Below are 21496 nucleotides of genomic sequence, written 5' to 3'. Positions count from 1 at the left end.
CATCCTTTTTTTTTTTTTTTTATGATGGAAGTCAATAGAAAAACAGATCCAAGCGGATTATACACACAATTGCATCCGTTTTTTCATAAAACAGATGCAAAAACGCAGTGGGAAGCCAGTCTTAAACATATTTAGATACATCAAGAATATTTTTGCATCAGCAATGTACATTAAAATTACTTTCTCTCATGCAGGTTAATGAAATTTACCACGATGACTCGATAGGTGCCCATATAAATGTAGTTTTGGTGCGAATGATAATGTTGGGCTACGCAAAGGTAAGAATTCCTGATCTATAAGATCTAAGAATATATGAAGGTCTACATTGTTATGAAATATAATTATATTATATGAATATAAGTATTGTGGTTATTCCATGTATTAAAGGGATGTTTCAGTATCAAGCATGTATGTCATCTCCACAGGATATGCCATTATAGGGATTCTCCAGTGAAGATATTTTTCTTTATAAACCAACTGGTGTAAGAAAGCTATATAGAGTTGTACTTCTATTTAAAAATCTTGAGTCCTACAGTACTTATCAGCTGCTATATGCCCTGCAGGAAGTGGTGTATTCTTACCAGTCTGTCCAACTGTCCAAAGCAGGAAAGGTTTTCTATGGGATCTATCTTGTTCTGGACAGTTCCTGTCATGGACAGAGGGTGCAGTAGAGAGTACTGCATCAGACTGCAAAGAACACACCACATCCTGCAGGACATACAATAGCTGATAAGTACTGAAAGGAAGTTGTCGATTCTTGCCAGTCTCATTGACACAGTGCTCTCTGCTGATACCTCTGTCCATGACAGGAACTGTCCAAAGTAGGAGTGGTTTCCTATGGGGTTTGCTCCTGCTTTGGACACTTCCCACCATGGACAGGGGTTGGCAGCAGAGAGTAATGTGTCTGACTGGAAATAATACACCACTTTCTGCAGGACATACAGCAGCAGATAAGTACTGGAAGACTTGATATTTTTAATAGAAAAAAAATAAATTACAAATCTGTATGGCACCAGTTGATTTAAAAGAAAACAACATTTTGACGGAGATCCCCTTTAAAAACTGATACATGGGGGTCTTACCTTAAGTGCCAACAATAAGCCACACACAAATACGGTAAACAAAAAATGTCAGTGGCAGCACTTATTTTTACATAATAGGCCAGACTTATTTTTAACTTTTTTTTTTTTATAAACAAGAGTTAAAAGAGGTAGAGAGACACTTCAATTTATATGTAGGAAAATCATCCTTAATGTCTTTTTTTTACAGTCCATCAGTTTGATTGAAAGAGGCAATCCATCTAGAAGCCTTGACAATGTGTGCCGGTGGGCATACCAACAGCAGAAGTCGGACCCCAACCATTCTGAACACCACGATCATGCCATATTTTTGACCAGGCAAGATTTTGGCCCGGCTGGAATGCAAGGTAAACAGAGACATGCAGCAAAGCGGCTGTCTAAAAAATAAATAAATATATGCCAATATTATCGACCCAAAAATATTCTAAGTTTTTATTGACAGAATGATAAAATTGAGTTTTATTACTGCAGGTCTGGTTTAAGAAACCTGTGACAATCAGGTGTTATAACCGAGGAGAGCTACAACCAGCTATACATTTCCACTTCATACTGATACTTATATATGATACTTGATGTGTCTAGGTCTGCCAAGGAGAGAGCAGCTTTCAATTCCCTCTATTACATCCATGAACTCTCCATGAGATCCAGCAGTGTCATTTATAGTAAAAGCGGGACGGCCGGGACCCCCAGGGATTAGATAATTGGGGGACCAGCTTTATTAAAAAAATGGGGGGACAATCCCATTAACTATTTAATATGTAATAAAAAAAAAAATATAATAATAATATATATATATATATATATATATATATAAGCTTTTCTTGTTAAGATTGTCTCAAGGCACCTAAAAAGTACCTTAATTGACGAGTTTTACTAAATGACAACTCTCCGGGCAGGGCGATTTTTTGTAAATGTGTCGGGGTGGGGAGGCTGAAAGAAATAACGTGCTCTCACCTCCCCGGCTCCAGTGCTTATGCTGTTTACTGCTGCTCTGGTCCCCCAGGTCCCAGGCCACTTCCTGGTTAGAGAGGGGACCCTGGTTGTGACATGTCCCCCATTGTCCCCCTCTGATCGCCGTCCAAGGCCACTTCCTGGTTAGAGAGGGGACCCAGGTTGTGACATGTCCCCCATTGTCCCCCTCTGATCGCAGTCCCAGGCCACTTACTGGTTATAGAGGGGACCCAGGTTGTGACGTGTCCCTCAGTGTCCCCCTCTGATCGCCGTCCCAGGCCACTTCCTGGTTAGAGAGGGGACCCAGGTTGTGACATGTCCCCCATTGTCCCCCTCTGATCGCAGTCCCAGGCCACTTACTGGTTACAGAGGGGACCCAGGTTGTGACATGTCAGGCCCAATTAGCCAGTCAATGGCCATAACGGCGACCCGCCTCAACTGTTTTCTTTGTCTTACCGGCAATGCACCCTAAGAAACAAGTCTACTTGGATTACAGGCTATCTACCTATAGGTGGTACTAGAGAGAGAGTTTTCTTCTGTTAGAAGGAGAGATATTTTGCATTGAAAGATTAGATAATAGTTAATGCAAGTGATTACTAAGTAATGACTAGGAACAAGCAAGCCAGTAGAACCACCAATATATGGTACCATTTGTTCTCTGGCTGAGTGTAAAGCCCTTATTACATGGGGCGATCAGCAGGAGCAAGTGAGCACTCGATTGCTGTTCGTTTTTTGCTCACTGCCGGTGCTATTACACGCATTGCCAGCGAGCGGGAAAGTGTGGGGGACCGCGGGAAACTGCAGGATGGGCCCCACAATGATCCGTAGATTGTCCGCAGAGCCCTTAGGAGATAGAGTCCTATTACGTGGAGCGACGGCCGCAGATCGTTGCCATCGCTGTCGTTAGTCTTTCGACATGTTAAAAACATGGCAAGAAAACGATCAGCTGACATCGTGCATGTCGGCTGATTGTTGCCTTTTATAACAGGAGGAGATTATCGGCTGTAATGGCCGATAATCTTCCAAATACGGACGATAATCGCTTTGTGTAATAGAGCCTTAAAGGGGTTGTCCAGCGAAAATCTTTTTCTTTCAAATCAACTGATATCATAAAGTTATACAGATTTGTCATTTACTTCTATTGAAAAATCTCAAGTCTTCCCATACTTATTAGCTGATGTATGTCCTGCAGGAAATGTTGTTTTATGTTCAGACTGACAGAGTGCTCTCTGCTGACATTTCTGGCCGAGACATAGAAAACCTCTCCTGCTCTGGACAGTTCCAGAGATGTCAGCAGAGAGCACTGTGTCAGACTGAAAATAAAACAACATTTTCTGCATGACATACAGCAGCTAATAAGTATGGGAAGACTTGATATTTTTTTTAAAAAAGAAGTAAATTACAAATCTATATAACTTTCTGACACCAGTTGATATGAAAGAAAAAGATTTTCGCTGGACAATCCCTTTAAAGGGATCATGGTTATCCTGGAGATAAGAGGCTTACAAAAAAAAAGCTGCCACATTTTCAATTCAACAAAACTTTGTTAAAACAACCTGATTGTAAATAGTATGTGCTGTAGAACCTCTTCCTTTATGTTTGCATTATCACTCTAATGTACATATGTATTTTGGGGAAAACAGGCTATGCACCAGTCACTGGTATGTGTCATCCTGTGAGAAGCTGCACACTGAACCATGAGGATGGATTTTCATCAGCCTTTGTGGTTGCCCATGAAACAGGCCATGTGTAAGTTATCCTGTATGTACAAATAAAAGATTTATCGAAATGTCATTGTTGTCTACAGCAACCACCTGCTATTTGTATATCATATAAGCCCATGTATTTATTCATTCAGATTAGGAATGGAACATGATGGCCAAGGAAATAGGTGTGGAGATGAGACAAGCATGGGCAGTGTCATGGCCCCCTTGGTGCAGGCAGCTTTTCATCGGTACCATTGGTCTCGGTGCAGCGGTCAGGAGCTTAAGAGACACATACAGTAAGAACCTACAATCTTGTGTTTGTTTTAAAGTGTCCATGCACACACAGTATTCTGCGGACTGGACCTTGGACTTTTTAATAGTCTCAGAACTCCTGGAATTATAATTATTATGATGCCGGGAGCTCGGAAACTGTTTAAAAGTTTCCACTACTGTACTGACACAGTATATATACTGTGTCAGTATAGTAGCACAATCTTTTAAACAGTTTCCAAGCTCCCAGCATATTTTTTTTTTAAAGTTATATGGATTTGCAAATTACTTCTATTTTAAAAACTCCAGTCTTCCAGTACTTATCAGCTGCTGTATGTCCTGCAGGAAGTGGTGAATTCTTTCCAGTCTGACACAGTGCTCTCTGGTGATATCTCTGTCCGACACAGGAACTGTCCAGAGCAGCAGCAAATCCCCATAGAAAACCTATCCTTCTGTGGACAGTTCCTGTCTCAGACTAGAAAGAATACGCCACTTCTATAGAACATACAGTAGCTGATCAGTATGGGAAAACTTGAGATTTTTATATAGAAGTAAATTAAAAATCTATATAACTTCTGAAACTAGTTGATTTGACAGAAAAAGATTTTTACCAGAGTACCCCTTTAATAAAGTGCAATGCATTATTAAATACATGACAACCACTACCAGTGTTTACATAAGGTTTCATGCTATGTTTTTGTATGTCTTTGTAAGTTTTTGTAAGTCTTTAAATCCTCTATTCTTTTTACTGTATGTTACAGTCTATACGATTGTCTTCTGGATGACCCCTTTCAACACGATTGGCCAAAACTTCCAGACCTCCCAGGAATTAACTATTCAATGGATGAACAGTGTCGGTTTGATTTCGGTGTGGGATACAAAATGTGCACAGCTGTACGTTATCCTTGTATTGCAAGATAAAGCTCTCTCTCTCCCTCTCTCTTTCTCTCTCTCTCTCTCTCTCTATATATATATATACTGTATATACAGTGGTACCTTGGTTTAAGAGTAACTTGGTTTAAGAGCGTTTTGGTTTAAGAGCTCACATTTTTTCAAAATTGTGACTTGGTTTAAGAGCTCCCTGAACTGGGTGGGAGGGGGCGTGGGGGAGGGGGATGGTCTGCATAGCGGGGTCTATAGCACTGTTCTCTGACCCAAGAAGCCTCCTTCACCTTCCAAAGCATAGCAGATCCACTTCAGGCTGGGGCTTACATCAGGGGACAGGACTGTGGGGGTAATCTCTCCATAGCTGTAACCCCTCTCTCCCCGGACAGAGAGTGCTGCATGTATGTGCCCAAATCTGCCCTGCTCATTCCTTCATGCTCCCTGCAGTCTCTGTCCGCCCTTGTGTTTCCCATCTTCTCCATTACTGTACAGTAACTTATAATATCACATATTCTTCTGTTTCTGAATGTCTGTTTCATTAGTGTTACATGTTACTCAGAATAATAAATCATTATTTTTGGGGTGTGGAACCAATTGTCTGCATGTTTATTATTTCTTATGGGAAAATTTGCTTTGGATTAAGAGTGGATTTGGATTACAAGCACGGTCCCGGAACAAATTATTCTCGTAATCCAAGGCACCACTGTATATATATTATTATCTGTATATAATTATATGTTAGTTTCTGTGGACTAGGAAGTAGCCTGTACTTTCTTTTTTCGCAGTTTCGGACATTTGACCCCTGCAAACAATTATGGTGCAGCCATCCTGATAACCCTTACTTTTGCAAGACTAAGAAAGGTCCTCCCCTCGATGGCACAGAATGCACTCCTGGAAAAGTAAGATAAGATAAAATTAAAGGGGAGAGGGGACATCCCTGCCTGGTTCCATTGCTTATGGGGAAAGATTCAGATAGGGAACCTTTTGTCTGAACCCAAAGATTCCGCATTTGATTACCAGTGGCAAAAACTGTGCATTTTTTTCTTAAGGGTACGTTCACACTTACCGGATCCGCAGCAGATCCGCAGCAGATTTCATTTAAATAACTGAACACAGCATCAAATCTGCACCATCAAATCTGCTGCGGATCTGCTACGGATTCTGTAGGTGTGAACGCACCCTAAATTAGAGAGATCTTGAAGATGTAATAGCATGTGGCCATAGAACCTGATATATATATATATATATATATATATATATATATATATATATGTATGTATATATATATATATATATATATATATATATATATTCCCTTCAGAAATATAACCCCAGTGCAACCAATCCAAAAATAATCACGCTTTTATTATAGCAGACCACTTTAAACATGGTGCTTCTGCATTCCAATAAGAGTCTCTAAATGTATTAGCATTTGGCTGAGCTATTGGCAGTGTCATTCCACATAAGCAATCACTTTGCGGACATCATCCTAAAATAACAAACCTTTAACTAAGATGACATCATGCCGGTGGCATCAGTAGCACATCTTACCTGCCAAATGCAGCCTCCCGCTGCTTTATTGGGGGCTTTGTCTGCCAATATAGGATGGTGTTTTTTATTGGTATTAATTATATGGGTATTCATATTTTTACAAGGATTACTTATATGACATCTTACATTTTTATTACTTTTTTTTTTACATGGATTCCCGTATTGGCTAAAAGGAAGCTGGGAACTGTTGGGAATATTATTTTTGCAGATTTTTTTCTGTTTTTACAGTTCACATTTGCATGGTACAGTAGATCCATGGCTTGTAATAGTTGATGTACACAGTGCTACAGTATGATTTCTGGCACTATAAATCTCTCTCAGTGGTATACCACCAGCTAGTAAAACAGTGTGAGGCTGACCAGAAGACCACACGTATTAAAGGTCCAGAAAGAAAGAAAATTCAATCTTTATTAAGATTGTTGGATGTTATTTATTAAAACATGTACAGGAAAAATGTACAGTATTGCTATCATATTAAGTTTCCTGATACGTCCGCTGTTTTCCTATCATTGTAGACAGCTTATTATCTACGCTACCAACCATCACTCTGCTCTTAAAGCAGTGGTTGGACCGCAGTATCTCCTGTTCACCTAATGAGTGGGCAGGAGGGGCGTGGCAAGGCAGAGAGGAGGCGTGGCCTCCTCCTGAGCCTGATTTATCATGATTTGCTGGCGTAATTCATGAAACTAATCTACACCTGCTCCCAAACAGGTGTAGATTTGTTGCATGATGCCTATGCCAGGTTCAGGGATGGCCAGATTTACTAAGAGGCCTGCATCTCTTAGTAAATCAGCCTGGGAAACTGAGGACGAAGATTTATTTATGACTGGTGTACTCATATACATAAAAAAATATGTATACTATAGCTATGTACTGTATATACCAGCCAGATCCCTGCTTTTAGTTGTCTACAGTGTTTCTTAATACAGTTGCCAGCTATAGTTTTCCCTTGCACACATGCAGCCAATTGTGTTCTCAATCAAGGTGGCAACCACAATGTTTCCCTATGGTGGTGACATCCCTTATCTTTCCCACAGAGATGCCATTCACAGCTATCCCTATTACCTTTATAGATAAACAGTACAAATGAGCGATCCTCAAACACGTTCTGGTTCTTCCAAGCATGAGCATGCAGCATTTCATTACCAGTGGCTGCATCCAAGAAGTTAGATGCAGCCCTAAGGCTGCCTATAGAACATGGATACAGCAATAGACCATAGGCTGTATGCAGTGACAGTAATATATTATTTTCTTTTGTAGTGGTGCTACAAGGGTCACTGTATGTGGAGGACCACTAACCAAGTTAAACAAGATGGCAACTGGGGAGCATGGACAAAGTTTGGATCTTGCTCAAGAACTTGCGGCATCGGTGTACGATTCAGAACCCGTCAGTGTAATAACCCAATGTAAGTAAAAAACATTCTGGTGATTTTAACTTTTTGGCCAATATACTCCATTCACTTGCAAGTATCTGACACTTTTGTATAAATAATTTGCCTAAAAATATGTTTCTAATTATTCTGCATAAATGTTATAGGGCAACATATCATTAAAGGGGTTATTCAGTGCTACAGAAACACGGCCACTTTCTTTCAGAGACAACATGACTCTTGTCTCCAGTTCAGGTGCGGTTTGCAATTAAGCTCCATTCACTGCAATGGAACTGAGCAGGAAAACCCTGCCCAAGCTGGAGATAAGAGTGGGGCTGTCTCTGGAAGAAAGTGGCCATGTTTTTGTAACCCCTTTAAAGCGTCAATCTATGATCCCTGGTTCAAAAAGTCAGTTCGTGAAGCTCAGTTGTTTAGTGTCCCAGAGTCTGTTGTTGTTCAGTGGCCTGGTACCTGGTTTGGGTATCACTGCTGAGGCCTTCACCGATCAGGGGAACGGCAATCTCCATCTGGGCATCTCCATTATAAGTCGATGGGGCTGCCTAGACAGAGCTGTGAGACCCCCAAATGTCCCAGTGATCAAAGTGTCAAAAGTTTTTTTTTTTTTTTTTAATGACAGGTACACCATGTCCCAACACAATTTGTTAAGCACTCCAGCCCATGGTGTCTGATTTTGTTCATGTTCATGAAGCTGTTACTGCTGCATTTTTACATGTTATGCCATGTAGTTTTACATCGGTGGTTTATTTTTAGGCCAGTGAATGGCGGCCATGACTGTGCCGGATTAAATTATGAATATCAATTGTGCAACACCGAAGAATGTCCTAAACATTTCGAAGACTTCAGAGCCCAGCAGTGTCAGCAGAAGAATTCCCAATTTGAGTTTCAGAATTCAAAACACCACTGGTTACCATACGAGCATCCTGACGGTAAAAAATATTCTTCTTAGCAGCAACATTATAACATTCTGCAAATCTAAAAAAAAAAAATCTGAATATACTGTATAGATTTTTTTCCTGATAAAAGTGACTTGTATTGACGAAATATAGTGGTAAGTAGGCGCCACCTATTAATTTGATGCAAATGAAACAGTACAGGAGCTTAACTTTTAACATTAGTGAGTTTAGCAGATTATTTAGTTTGGGGAGTGTTCCAATAATTTAACTTATTAACAGCAGACTATAACTATACTTAGTGTTCATTCCATGTAATAAATTAATCATTTAGGGACTTGGAGAGACTCCAGGTTTGTGCGTTTTCCTTGTACTTTTATCGAGGAGGCTTATATTGATCTTGTTAATGAACCGCACATAAAACATATTCTTTGATGTGTTTTTCTTGCAATGTTCATTTTTTTTCCGAATAGTTCAATAGTTCAGTAATATTTAGTAATAGTTATTCAAAAAGTAATTAGTAACTAGTAAAGATGAGTGGACCTCCAGCATGTTCGGGTTTGTCCAAACTCAATCGTGCAGCATTTGATTACCGGTGGCTGAAGAAGAGTCTGGAAAAACATGGATATACAGCCTATGGCCTGTGGCTGTATCCATGCTTTCCAGGCAGCCTTAGGGCTGAATCCAACTTCTTCAGTCGCCGGTAATCAAATGCTGCACGCTCAAGTTTGGACAAACCAAAGCATGCTGGAGGTTCACTTATCCATAGTACTTACTTCTCCTGTTTTCATAGGATATGCCATAAATGTCTCATTGGTCAGAGTTGGATGCTTAAAGGGAACCAATCAACCCAATTGTATAACAGTATAAGGCCATGTTCACATGGTGTAAGAGAACAGCCGGTGTCAAAAAAGATCATCCTGGCCTGTACTGCAGTACCGGGCGGATGATCTATGCTGCTGCTGAATTCGATGCGGGCACACCTGTGCGCTCCCAAATCCGAATTCCCCGCTGCTCACAATGGAGCGTGCGTCCGGAGCCACACGCTCCGTTGTGTGAACTGACAAGATTTTCTATGGCTGCTATTGAGTGAATAGTGGCCGCACAAAACTGACATGTCAGTTTCTTGTGGTGCTGCTAGGGATCCCGGCCGGAGTGTATACCATGTGTTGTTACAACGGCCGTGATTACTACGGTAGTTACGTAGTGTAAACATGGCCTTAAGCTCCTGTGCAGCTTGTGGCACATATCGGCCAAAGCTTCTGCAACAGCTTTATACCCGAGAAAATGTTTAAAGGTTTATTCCCGCGTAGTGTAGCATCTGGGTGGCTCCCCGTCGTGTCTGGTCACCGCTCTCTGCCTGTCAGCATGCTTGGCAGGGATAATCGACAGGGGGAGGCACAGGTTACTCTGCCTGTCACTCATTGCCGCTGAGCACGCTGACAGGCAGAGAGCGGTGACTAGACACGGACGGGGAGCCTCCCAGATGACTACCTGCTGCACCTCTTCCTGCCAAGCACAGGGGGATTAAACTTAATTTTGTCCGTTATAAAACTGTTGCTGCAGCCGCGGCCGATACGTGCGGCAAGCTGCATAGGACCTTTATATTGTGCTCCAGTGAACCAAATCAGCCCAATTGATCTGACTCTGTTCCCTTTAAACAGAGTCAGTAAATTTATGCAGCCAAGACTATAGGCAACATAAAACAGGCTGAAGCACTGAGAAATGTCTTGGAAGTGGTGTCCTCACCATCTCAAGCCTGTCTTGTCTTGTCTTGATTGATAGGTCTGACAGCTTTGTGTATAGGGACATTTTGAGGATGCATTACAAATATTACTTGTAATGGACCAGCCTGAGCAGTGCTCATAGCCAGCAAGAGAAATAAACATTTGTCTGTACAGCTCAGGAGGATGTCTAGAACCAACCAATGCCAATGAACACAAGCTGACGCTATAGGAAATCAATAGAATCCCATTAAGACCAATCAGGAAAAATGCCAGGCATCTCCTTATTCTCATTCTTGGGGCTCCTGTTCTCCCAATGCTACCAACAGTTATACCTACACCAGGAAGGGGGGGGCTCTTGTGGGTTCTTAAAACATCATAATGAGACATGGGTAAAAGTGGAAGATGCATTAATATATGGAGCAAAGTGGTTCCCAAAAGTTAGTTATTTATTACATTTGTCTCTATGAAGAACATATTGTAACTTTCTTTCTGGTTATAAAAGCACAGCTCTAAACATCTTCCTTTGCCAGAGACAGACATTTAATATTTGTATAAAGCAATTTACTTTTGATTGTGGTTGGAAACTAACCCTGGAAGACCTTGAGCAAATTAAGAGCTGCCAAGATTCCTTTAACGTTCTCAGGGACGTTGCTGCTGATCAGGTATTTGTATACCACACATAAAGGGAGCGAGATGGATATAGTGTGCTAGAGTCAACAACATAACACCATGAACGGTGATTTGGAACAGCTGCCAGAAAACAAAAATACCGCAATATTTAACAAAATGCATTAAATGGATGTTATTACCCGATCTTCAGAACATTTAGAGAACAGTGCTGAGTGGAATGTTCCTTACACGAGACATTGGATCTTAATATGATGTCAGAGAACGTGAATGTTAATCAGCCCATGGTTGGCCGAGGGAGCCATGTAAAAGATATCATAATATTTTCATAATCTATGAATCAAATACCAAAGAATATCTGCATTAATTAGAAGTAAAAAACAGTATATACCTTAAAGTACTATGAGGTCCACAGATGGGTACTTGCAGTTTGGAAATTGATTAGGGATGAGTGAACCAAACTTCCCTAACCAAGATGTGTTCCTAACTTTTTGCAAAGTTCAAAACAAGTTCGGAAATATGGCAACAGCACAAAATGGTTTTCTTACTTGTCCGCGCTCCCCCGATGTCCTCCTCCTTGTCTCTGGTGTCTCTAGACGAGATAAAAGTGACAGTCAGCTCAGCAAATCACTAACTAAGACGGGACAGCGCCGCGGCCAGTGATTGGCTAAGCGGGTTGTCAATCTTGAGCCCGTTCAATCATTCACTGGCCACGGCGCTGTCCTATCTCAGTCAGTGATTGGCTAAACAGGATTTAGGGGGACACTTGAGACCAGAGAATAACAGACAGACAGAGAGCAGACAGGTAAGTATAGATGAGCAAATTTTTTGAACTGCACTAAAACAGCCAAACGCCTGTAATCATTTAGATGTTTTAGTTCAGTCCATTGAAGGTGCGTTTTGGACTACCTGAATGTTGCTTTAAACGAATGGTGAACCTGCCGAATTAAACTTTTGAAATGTTCGCTTATCTCTAATATTGATACATCTAGGATAATATAATACATGTTAGTTGTTTCTTGTATGAAACTAATTTGTCATTTATTCAGTAATAGGTTTTACACGTTCTATTGAGATGTAAACCCTAAATTAGAAAAATAATGTGCACCAATGAAGGTAAAATAAACAGTAAGTTTTGTAGATTCAGTCATAATATTACATAAAAATATATAAAAAGGGCATAAATGTGACAGATACAAAGACATAGGTTCAATCCAGTTTGGTAAAGATAAACTTACCTTCATCCTCTGCACTCTGTGCACTATAGGGAGATGTCAGCAGGGTAGATTCTTCTAACCTGCTGATAGTTTCCCTTTAACCATCTCTCTTCAATAAGAGCATGGAAAACTGTATTGCCTTGACATTGCAAATAATGACAGATTGCATTTGTGGTAAATAATTTTACTTTTACAGTTTATATATTTCTGTTCTTTTTCCCCCATAGACCAAATATATTTTCATTCGATAACATACATAAAAAATACCATTCTTTTTGTTTCTACAGCCAGTAAAAGATGCCAGCTTTACTGTCAGTCCAAACAGACTGGAGACATAGCATCAATGAAGCAGCTCGCACATGATGGTACCCGCTGTTCCTACAAGGATCCATACAGCATATGTGTCAGAGGTGAATGTGTGGTAAGTTGTATTGTTACAGTTTCATTTATGATGATATAACTGACCCAGATCATGCCACAAAAAAACAATGTTTTAGATTTTATGGGAGCAATGAAATACTTAAAGGAGAAGTCCGGCCATTTTTAAAATCCAGCAGCCGGCAGGGGGAAATTTGATAACGAGTATGAACTTACCTTTCCCCATGCCCGCGGTGAGTGGCAGGACTGGCCCCGGGACCCCCGCTGGAAGGCATTTTCCCCCAAGTTGTGATGTTAGCCTATCCCGGCTAATTGACTCGCTGCTCAGCCAATCAGTGACTGGAGCAGTGTCCCGCCACAGTCACTGACTGGCTGAACAGTCAGCCCATCAGCCGGGTCGTGACATGTGCAGCTCCAGAGATTCCAGAGCCCGGCGGGGGTCCCGAGGCCTGCTGGCACGGCTCACTACGGGGAGAGGTAAGTTCGTACTTGTTCTCAAATTCCCCCCTGCCGTTTGCCGGATTTTAAAAGTGGACAAATTTCTCCTTTAAAAAGATTGTCTGGAGGAAAATTAAAATATTTTAGGACAGCAGGGGCTGGTGTTAAAATAATGTTACACTCACCTGTCCCAGTCCCCCAAAGCCGCTGCCGCAAAGCTCCTGATCCTCCGCATATCTCCTCTGGTTCTGTAACAGGGAGCAACAGCACGGCAGGAGCGAGGAACCAGGACAGGTGAGTATAACTTCATTGTTTTTACACCATCCCCTGCTGTCCTGCAATCTTTTATTTTGTCTAAACAACCCTAGTAACAATTTGTATATTTAATACGCAATCCCAATTATTACACTTCATTCTGTCTTGTAGAAGGTTGGCTGTGACAAAGAAATTGGTTCCAACAAGGTAGAAGATAAGTGCGGAGTCTGTGGTGGGGATAACTCACATTGTCGAACTGTAAAAGGAACATTTACGAGGACTCCAAAGAAACCCGGTACAGTAATTGTTGATTCTTTAATTGAATTGCCCCAAAACTGTGCACCAAATAAGAAAGATATAACAACCTTACATATAGTCCTGTTAAAAAAATAGTATATAGTTTTATTGTATGTACAGTATACATCTCATAGGCAGAGTTATGTGGTTCATTGGTTGCAAACTACAAATGAGCTCTTTGCATCTTCCAGTTGTGATACTTCTATTTGCATACCTTCCATCCTTTTGTACTGTTTGTAGGTTAGTAACTGTTTGTATGAGTGTATCATAGATTAGGACTGCCTATTTGACTTTTTGTCTTGTTTACTGTTTTGTATTTTTTTTTAAATCAATTTGATTTCACTGTAAAATAATAAGATTGCTTCCCAGAAACCATCAATAAGCTGCTGTTGCTGGATCTTGTTTTTCAAAAGCAAATGTTTCATTTCCAATTCTCTGCTTAAAGGACACATTCATTGCTTACATCAAAAGGATGGTTCTCTGCATACGATAACAAGTCGTGCACCTGTACAAGTATCACATAACCAGACAGATTTTAAATCACTGGAAACTCTCCAGGCATAGATACAGTACATGTGTACTCTAGATAATGTTTTAGCTTTTCACTATACAGGTAAATTACCTACTTTTTTTTTAATTGCTGCTGGGTAGTTACTGTATATGGTGCATATGGAGCTCCACTCCATATGTGGTAGGTGATGGCTCTAGTCTGCAACAGTTTAACCCTTTAAATACCGCAGTTAATACCAACTGTGGCTTTTAAAATAAAATGACAGATGTTCCACTTGTCAGGGTCCCAATTGGCCCCCACAACGATCGCTTACCATGGCTGATGGAGGCCTCTGTGCCTGCCATGTGGAGCTCTGCTAGTACAGTCTGCCTCAGGCAGACTGTACTAGCAGAGTGCTGAAATAACACGTCAATGCAGTATAGTGTGTAAGCAATTGTATGATTTAGTCCTCAACATAATAAAAATTCTAATCACCTTCCTTCCCCTTCCCATATCAAACATGTTTGGTATCGGTGCATGTGTCACATCTACACAAAAATAAAGATAAAAGCTACACTTGCGCAGTGCAAGACAAAGAAATAAGTAATAAAAAGATAACAAGTCACATGGGTCAGAAAAGGGCCGTTCTAAGTACTATACTGTATATTAATTTTTTAAGTGTTCCTGTCACCAGAAAAAAAATAATAATTAGATTTGTCAGAGAGACATGTCAAAAGTTTTTATTGGTTAGGACCCTGCCGCGCGATCCTCTCCTTGCTCTGTGTCTGTGTGAGAAGACGTGCCCCGTAGACTTCCATTGTGTGGCCGTCTCCTTACAGCTGGGAGAGGACTGGGCTAGGCCTGACTTTTCCTGGCTCGGTCAAGATTCTTTAAATGTATATAAATTTAAACGTATATAAGTGAAAGTATATATATTGGGTATGTACTGGGTATTGTTGTAATCTTGTTGATCTAAATAATTAACATAACATCTTACTTTTATTGCACAGTAAACAGTAATTGAAAAAAACTAATTCCCCAAATTTTTTTTTTTGCCATATATTTATTTGTTTTGCAGTATATTTTACTGTAAAATGAGGGCTCATCAGTTTTAGTATTCTTGAGAATACATTCATTAAGGGCCCTATTACACAGGACGAAATCGTTAAATCGTTCGAATTTAAACGATAATCATTCTGTGTAATTGCAGGTTCGAAAAATTGTTCGTATGTCGTTGATCGTTGATATAGATCTGAACCTAAAATTATTGTTAATCGTTTGCTAATCGTTCGCTGTAATTCCAAGTTCGTTCGCTCAAGTTCTGCATTTTTTCACTAATCGTTCAGTGTAATTGCACATTGTTCATTGTTTTTCTGGGATCAGAGGGAATAAACGATCATAGTAACGATCGCAATAACGATCATAGTAACGATCGCAATAACGATCATAGTAACGATCGTAACAGACGATTATCGTTCTGTGTAATATGGTGAACGATTTCAAGTTAACGATAAACAATCTCGTTAATCGTTAAAAATCGCTCAGTGTAATAGGACATTAAGCAAACTGTCCAACACTATGTAAACTAATGCCCATCAGCTATCACATACAGTACAGTATGGCTTCACTTTCACCTGGCATTTAGTCTATAAGCCACAGATGCTGTTATCATTTATCTTATGGTCAAGATATGACAGTGTAATTTTTCCCATGAAATATATTGCAAAGTTCAATTTCTTTATTAAATCATATTATTGTACATAGGTCCATGTAATCCTGGTAATAAGGATTTGGCCATATAAAAGTAATTTAAAGGGGCAGCCTGTAACTGCAGATTCTTTAGAAGCCCTGGTTATGTAGTTACAGTTTGTTGTCAAATTGCCTTTTACTTGCAGAATTCCTAGTTTTTAGAGGTATAACTTTTGTGCCATTTATTTGTAAGACGTATGGCATTCAAATAGCGAGGAGGAGTATATATAAATATAAAGCTCTCGTCCCAAACATACTGATTGCCCTTCCAGTTAAAGGGGTTATCCAGCGCTACAAAAACATGGCCACTTTCTTCCAGAGACAGCAACGCTCTTGTCTCCAGCTTGGGCAGGGTTTTGCTGCTCAGTTCCATTGAAGTGAATGGAGCTTAATTGCAAACCGCACCTGAACTGGAGACAAGAGTCATGTTGTCTCTGAAAGAAAGAGGCCATGTTTTTGTAGCACTGGATAACACCTTTTAAATGGCTCCTGCCAGTCATAGTCCTCAAGGAACAGATTTTTACCAGTATAAATTATAATTATAATTATTATCAAACATGGAGTAAAGTGAAACTGGCTCAGTTGCCCCTAGCAACCAATCAGATTCAACCTTTCATTCCTCACAGACTCTTTGGAAAATGAAAGGTGGAATCTGATTGGTTGCTAGGGGCAACTGAGCCAGTTTCACTTTACACCATGTTTGATAAATCTCCATCATAGCTACTTTGCAAATGTGTATACTGTACTGAAGAACAGTCTGCGAACCGCAGTCCGTACTTAGTTCTTACCATGCTCAATTTTCAAACTGATGGAGAATCCAAACCTGGTGTAACATTTCACTGCAGCAGTTTCCAGTTTCTTCAGTCCTCCATTGAATCTCATTAGATAGAGATAAATGGTTTGCCCTCGTCCTTTAAGATGATCAATGCTAATTAATCATCCTGAATAATATCTGAGCTCTATTGATACTGGAAAAATAGTTCTAGGCTTTGGTTTGGTGAGAGGTAAGCACAGGCTTACCTACTGTCAGATTACATTTAAAGGGGTAGTTCAGCAAAAATGGTTTTCTTTTAAATCAACTGGTGCCAGAAAGTGCCAGAGATTTTTAATTTGCTTCTTAAAAAAAATCTCAAGTCTTCCACTACTTACCAGCTTCTGTATGTCCTGCAGCAAGTGGTGTATTCTTTATAGTTTGGAGAGAGTTTTTTTTATAGGGATTTGCTGCTGCTCTGGACAGTTTCTGACATGGACAGAGGTGGCAGCAGAGAACATTTTATCAGACTGGAAAGAATATACTACATCCTGCCCGATCGTACTATTAACGATTTCGAAGTACAGATTTTTTCTATAACGATCAGCATTTAGACGGAACGATATATCGTACGGAAAAACACTAGTGTTGTGGAAATGTTTGCATTTAACAAATCTCTGCTTTTATAGTAACAATCTATGTATATAAAAAAACAGATTTGAGAACCCAGACAGCCATGTGGGTTTTACATAGCGTAGTAGTATATCATTCCTGGCAACAGAGTCATTAAACAGTTTCATCGGCCTCTTTCAACAGGAAAACAATTAAGCAAGCGGTGCCAAAAAGAGATCAAGTTACTGGAAAATGAAATTTGCAAGTATCTTCTAATCCCATTATTTCATTGACTATTACTTCTATTACATTGCTTATTATTGCAGCTATCATTATAATCATAAGGCTATGTTCACACACAGTCAAATAAAAGCAAAATACAAGTGAAAAATACATGCAATAATGTGCTCTATTTAGGTCTTTTAGGAATTGGCCAACCATCAGTGCACACACAGTAGAGAAAAATAATAATAATAATAATAATAATAATAATTCTTTTTTTTTTACCTGTTCACACATTGTTTTATTCTCACTCAAAATTACAGAGGTATTTCGGTATTATTTTACTGTGTGTGAACATAGCCTAATAATTACACTAAAGGCATTTGCATTGCATGGCATTGCATTAAAGGACAATCCTATCCCAAACTTTCACAATGTACCTTTGGCTGCTGGGTCTGGCTGATTTTTTTTTCTCCCTGGTGAGCAAGTAGTTGTTCTTCTCGCCTGTAGCGAGTGGGTCTATGTTCACACATAGTATTTCCATCAGTCTTCTAGTCAGTATTTTTTCAACCAAAACCAGTAGTGGAACTGACAGGGCAAAATTATAATGGAAAGATTCGCACAGTTTCCATGTTTTCAACCCACTCCTGGTTTTGGTTAAAAAAAGACTGACCAAAAGACTGACAGAAATACTATGTGTGAATATAGCCAGAGTCAGTATGCCTTTATACAGACAATGGATGAGGCAGGGGTTACATTCTTGCTTCAGGAGACTAAGACCAATAGCTGGACTATTAAGTGTTTGTTCATACATAGCATACACGCCACAGATTTTATGGTGCAGATTTCCTGCAGTTTAAGGCTGGGTTCACACTACGTATATTTCAGTCAGTATTGTGGTCCTCATATTGCAACCAAACCAAGAGTGGATTAAAAACACAGAAAGGATCTGTTCACACAATGTTGAAATTGAGTGGATGGCCGCCATATAACAGTAAATAACTGCCATTATTTCAATATAACAGCCGTTGTTTTAAGTTAACAGCAAGTTAACATCCACTCAATTACAACATTATGTGAACAGAGCCTTTCTGTGTTTTCAATCCACTCCTGGTTTTGGTTGCTATGAGGACCTGACATGAGGACCAAATACTGCCTGAAATATACTGTGTGTGAACCCAGCCTAAGGGTATGTTCAGACAATGCGCAAACAACGGCCATTGTTAGCAATGAATATTGCATTAAATTCAATGCAATGAAAATTGCATTGAAAATTGCCGTTGTTCACTACATTGTGTAAACATCGGCCGTTGTTTGCATTGACTTCAATGCAAAACCTTTCACTATGAGGCCATGTTCACATTCTCTATGAACATAGTCAGTTGTTTGACACGGCTGGTGTTTGACGTGTCAAACAACAGCCAATGTCTCAGATGTGCAGTATCGGCCGGGTGAACATCACTTTATTTTACATGGAATGCGGACACATTCAAGTGTGCTCGCACTCCAATTAGCCATAGACCACAATGTAAAGTACACCCCGGAGCCATACTTTACATTGTAAGAACAGGCAATCTGGTACAGCTGCTGTTCACTGAATAGCGGCCGCACAAAATAGACCTGTCAATTGTTTTGTGCAGCCGCAGAGAACCCCGGCCGTAGTGTATAGAGAGTGTATACACTACGGCCGTGATTCCATACACACTAGTGTGATTTCAACTGCTGTTATTCAATGTAAAGATATGTAGTGTGAACGTGGCCTGAAAAGAACGGCGGTTGTTTTAATATAAAACTACGGTCGTTTGTGTCATAAAATCTACATTGTGTGCACATAGCCTAAATCAATCAAAATATATAAAAACTGCGGGGAATATGCAATATAAATATAAAATAGAAAAACTCCCTACTAATCTTAGCCACAGCAGACCAAATTTTGGGAAAAAAAGAGATTTCCTTATAATGTGCCGATGAGATATGTATCAAAAATATGTTGGGTTTTTTTAATATATTTTTTTCACTCATTTGAGAGCAGGTAGCACCTTTGTGGTCTATATTGGTTTTACATGATGCATATCAGTTATCTGGATAATAACTTCAATAGTTTCAAGCATTTGTGGGTATTCCTCATTTACCAGATAACAGGGATAGATATCATTTACTGTGAGAAAACAGGACATGTGGAAGGAGGCAAATAGGTTTCCTTAGCATTGTGCATTGTTGGGTCTGCATGTGCAGTATACAGTACATATTAGGGGAGATTTATCAAACATGGTGTAAAGTGAAACTGGCTCAGTTGCCCCTAGCAACCAATCAGATTCCACCTTTCATTCCTCACAGACTCTTTGGAAAATGTAAGGTGGAATCTGATTGGTTGCTAGGGCAACTGAGCCAGTCTCACTTTACACCATGTTTGATAAATCTCCCCCATTGGGTCTATTCACAATCTCTGCCCTGGAATAATTTTATTTCCTATCCTACAGATCAGCTAAACTAAAGGGATGATTGATTCTTTTCCCTATACATTTAAGTATAATTGAGCTTTGCAATATTTTATTAGAGTTACTGTCAAATAAAATAACTTTTGACATGTCATTATACAATATTGCTCTATGTCTCACTCCTGAGACATAGACAGGGGAAGCGCACTGTGGATGCTTCACTCTCCGGCTGTCAATCAAATCCGACTGAGTCACTCTATTATAGTCTATTTCCCACTACGCAAAAATAAGAGCCAGTCAGCTGCAACATAGTTTCCTTCAGGGCATGGCTGAGATCATCGGATAGAGCAAGCAAATGAGTTATAACCTCAGTCCTGGGCACAAAGTAAAGCACCGCCATAGTTATCTCTTGTTTAAACATATTACTTGTCCTTTTTAATATTAAAAGGACAAATACAAGCAAGTACCAAACAGTACCAAAACATCTGTATAAGCATACATGACAAGTAGACGTGTACAAGTAAAGATTCCTAATGGAAATTTGCGATGACTGTTTTAGTGCATTGACCTGGAAGGAACAAATTATACAATGCCGATGATCTATAAGCTAATTAGTAGTGAAAACCGGTAGTTTTCCGAAGCCGAACGCTCTGCATTTGACTTCCTGCGGCTGCATAAGTTGGATGCCTATGGCTGTATCCATGTTTTCCAGGACTCTCTAGGGCTGCATCTAATGTCTGCAGAAGTTAGATGCAGCCTTTAGGGAGTCCTGAAAACAATGGATACAACCATAGGCTATATTTACGCTCTGTATATTTTCGTAAAACTACGGCTGTTGTTGCCGATTGCAGCAACGGCCGTGATTAATATGAAAATATACATGATTTTGCCGCCTATGGAATCCTGGTCGGAGTGTATATACATAGTATACAGTCCGGCTGGGATCCCTAGCGGTGCCGTGAGAAACTGACACGTCAGTTTTCTGCAGCCGCTATTCATTGAATAGGGGCCGCAGAAAACCCTGTCAGTGCACACTGTGGAGCGAGCGGCTCCGGCTGCACACTCCATAGTGTGCAGTGGAGACTTCTGATGCCGGCGGGCACTAAGGATGCTCAAGATCATCCGGACAGTACTGCAGTACCAGCCGGGATGATCTTTTCTGAGACCGGCCGTTCCGTGACCGGCCTGGATCACAGAACGGCCGGTCTCTTACAAGGTCTGTACATGGCCTTAGGCTGTATCTATGTTTTCCAGGACTCCCTAGGGCTGCATTCAACTTCTACAGCCATGGGGAGTCAAATGCTGAATGTTCAGGTTCGGAGAACGTTGTTGAACATAAGAAGTTCGGCCTCTTCGTTCAACACTACTAACTAACTATCATTAAAGCAATGTAAATTGAGAAAACAAACAATTAGTCGTCTCATGCATGCAGAATACAAGTGCACCTGATTTAACTAAAAGCTTTGAAGTTACGAGAGCCATAGCAAAAGGTTTATATCAACAGTAGTATCCACAGAATAATAACCATTTTACTCAATTTCTGCAAAAAATTATGTAATTTTCCCACATCCC

General features: G+C 40.1%; 1 protein-coding gene across 2 annotated transcripts in view; it reads left to right on the top strand.

Moving 5' to 3' along the window:
• ADAMTS3 (ADAM metallopeptidase with thrombospondin type 1 motif 3) overlaps positions 1 to 21496 on the top strand; it is a 140312-nt gene that overhangs the window by 99097 nt on the left and 19719 nt on the right. Inside the window, exons 6-16 of one of the 2 annotated variants that reach the window (XM_069978296.1) lie at positions 195 to 278; positions 1270 to 1426; positions 3674 to 3779; positions 3889 to 4032; positions 4768 to 4900; positions 5677 to 5790; positions 7703 to 7848; positions 8584 to 8759; positions 12582 to 12715; positions 13537 to 13660; positions 17469 to 17525. In XM_069978296.1, coding sequence (XP_069834397.1) covers positions 195 to 278; positions 1270 to 1426; positions 3674 to 3779; positions 3889 to 4032; positions 4768 to 4900; positions 5677 to 5790; positions 7703 to 7848; positions 8584 to 8759; positions 12582 to 12715; positions 13537 to 13660; positions 17469 to 17525 — 1375 coding nt within the window. The remainder of the gene's footprint in view (positions 1 to 194; positions 279 to 1269; positions 1427 to 3673; positions 3780 to 3888; positions 4033 to 4767; positions 4901 to 5676; positions 5791 to 7702; positions 7849 to 8583; positions 8760 to 12581; positions 12716 to 13536; positions 13661 to 17468; positions 17526 to 21496) is intronic. The other variant, XM_069978297.1, reaches the window with a different exon arrangement.

Source organism: Dendropsophus ebraccatus, chromosome 7, assembly GCF_027789765.1.
Source record: "Dendropsophus ebraccatus isolate aDenEbr1 chromosome 7, aDenEbr1.pat, whole genome shotgun sequence".
NCBI lineage: Eukaryota > Metazoa > Chordata > Amphibia > Anura > Hylidae > Dendropsophus > Dendropsophus ebraccatus.
The sequence above is the reverse complement of the archived record's forward strand: the minus strand, read 5'-3'. Positions and strand labels throughout refer to the sequence as shown.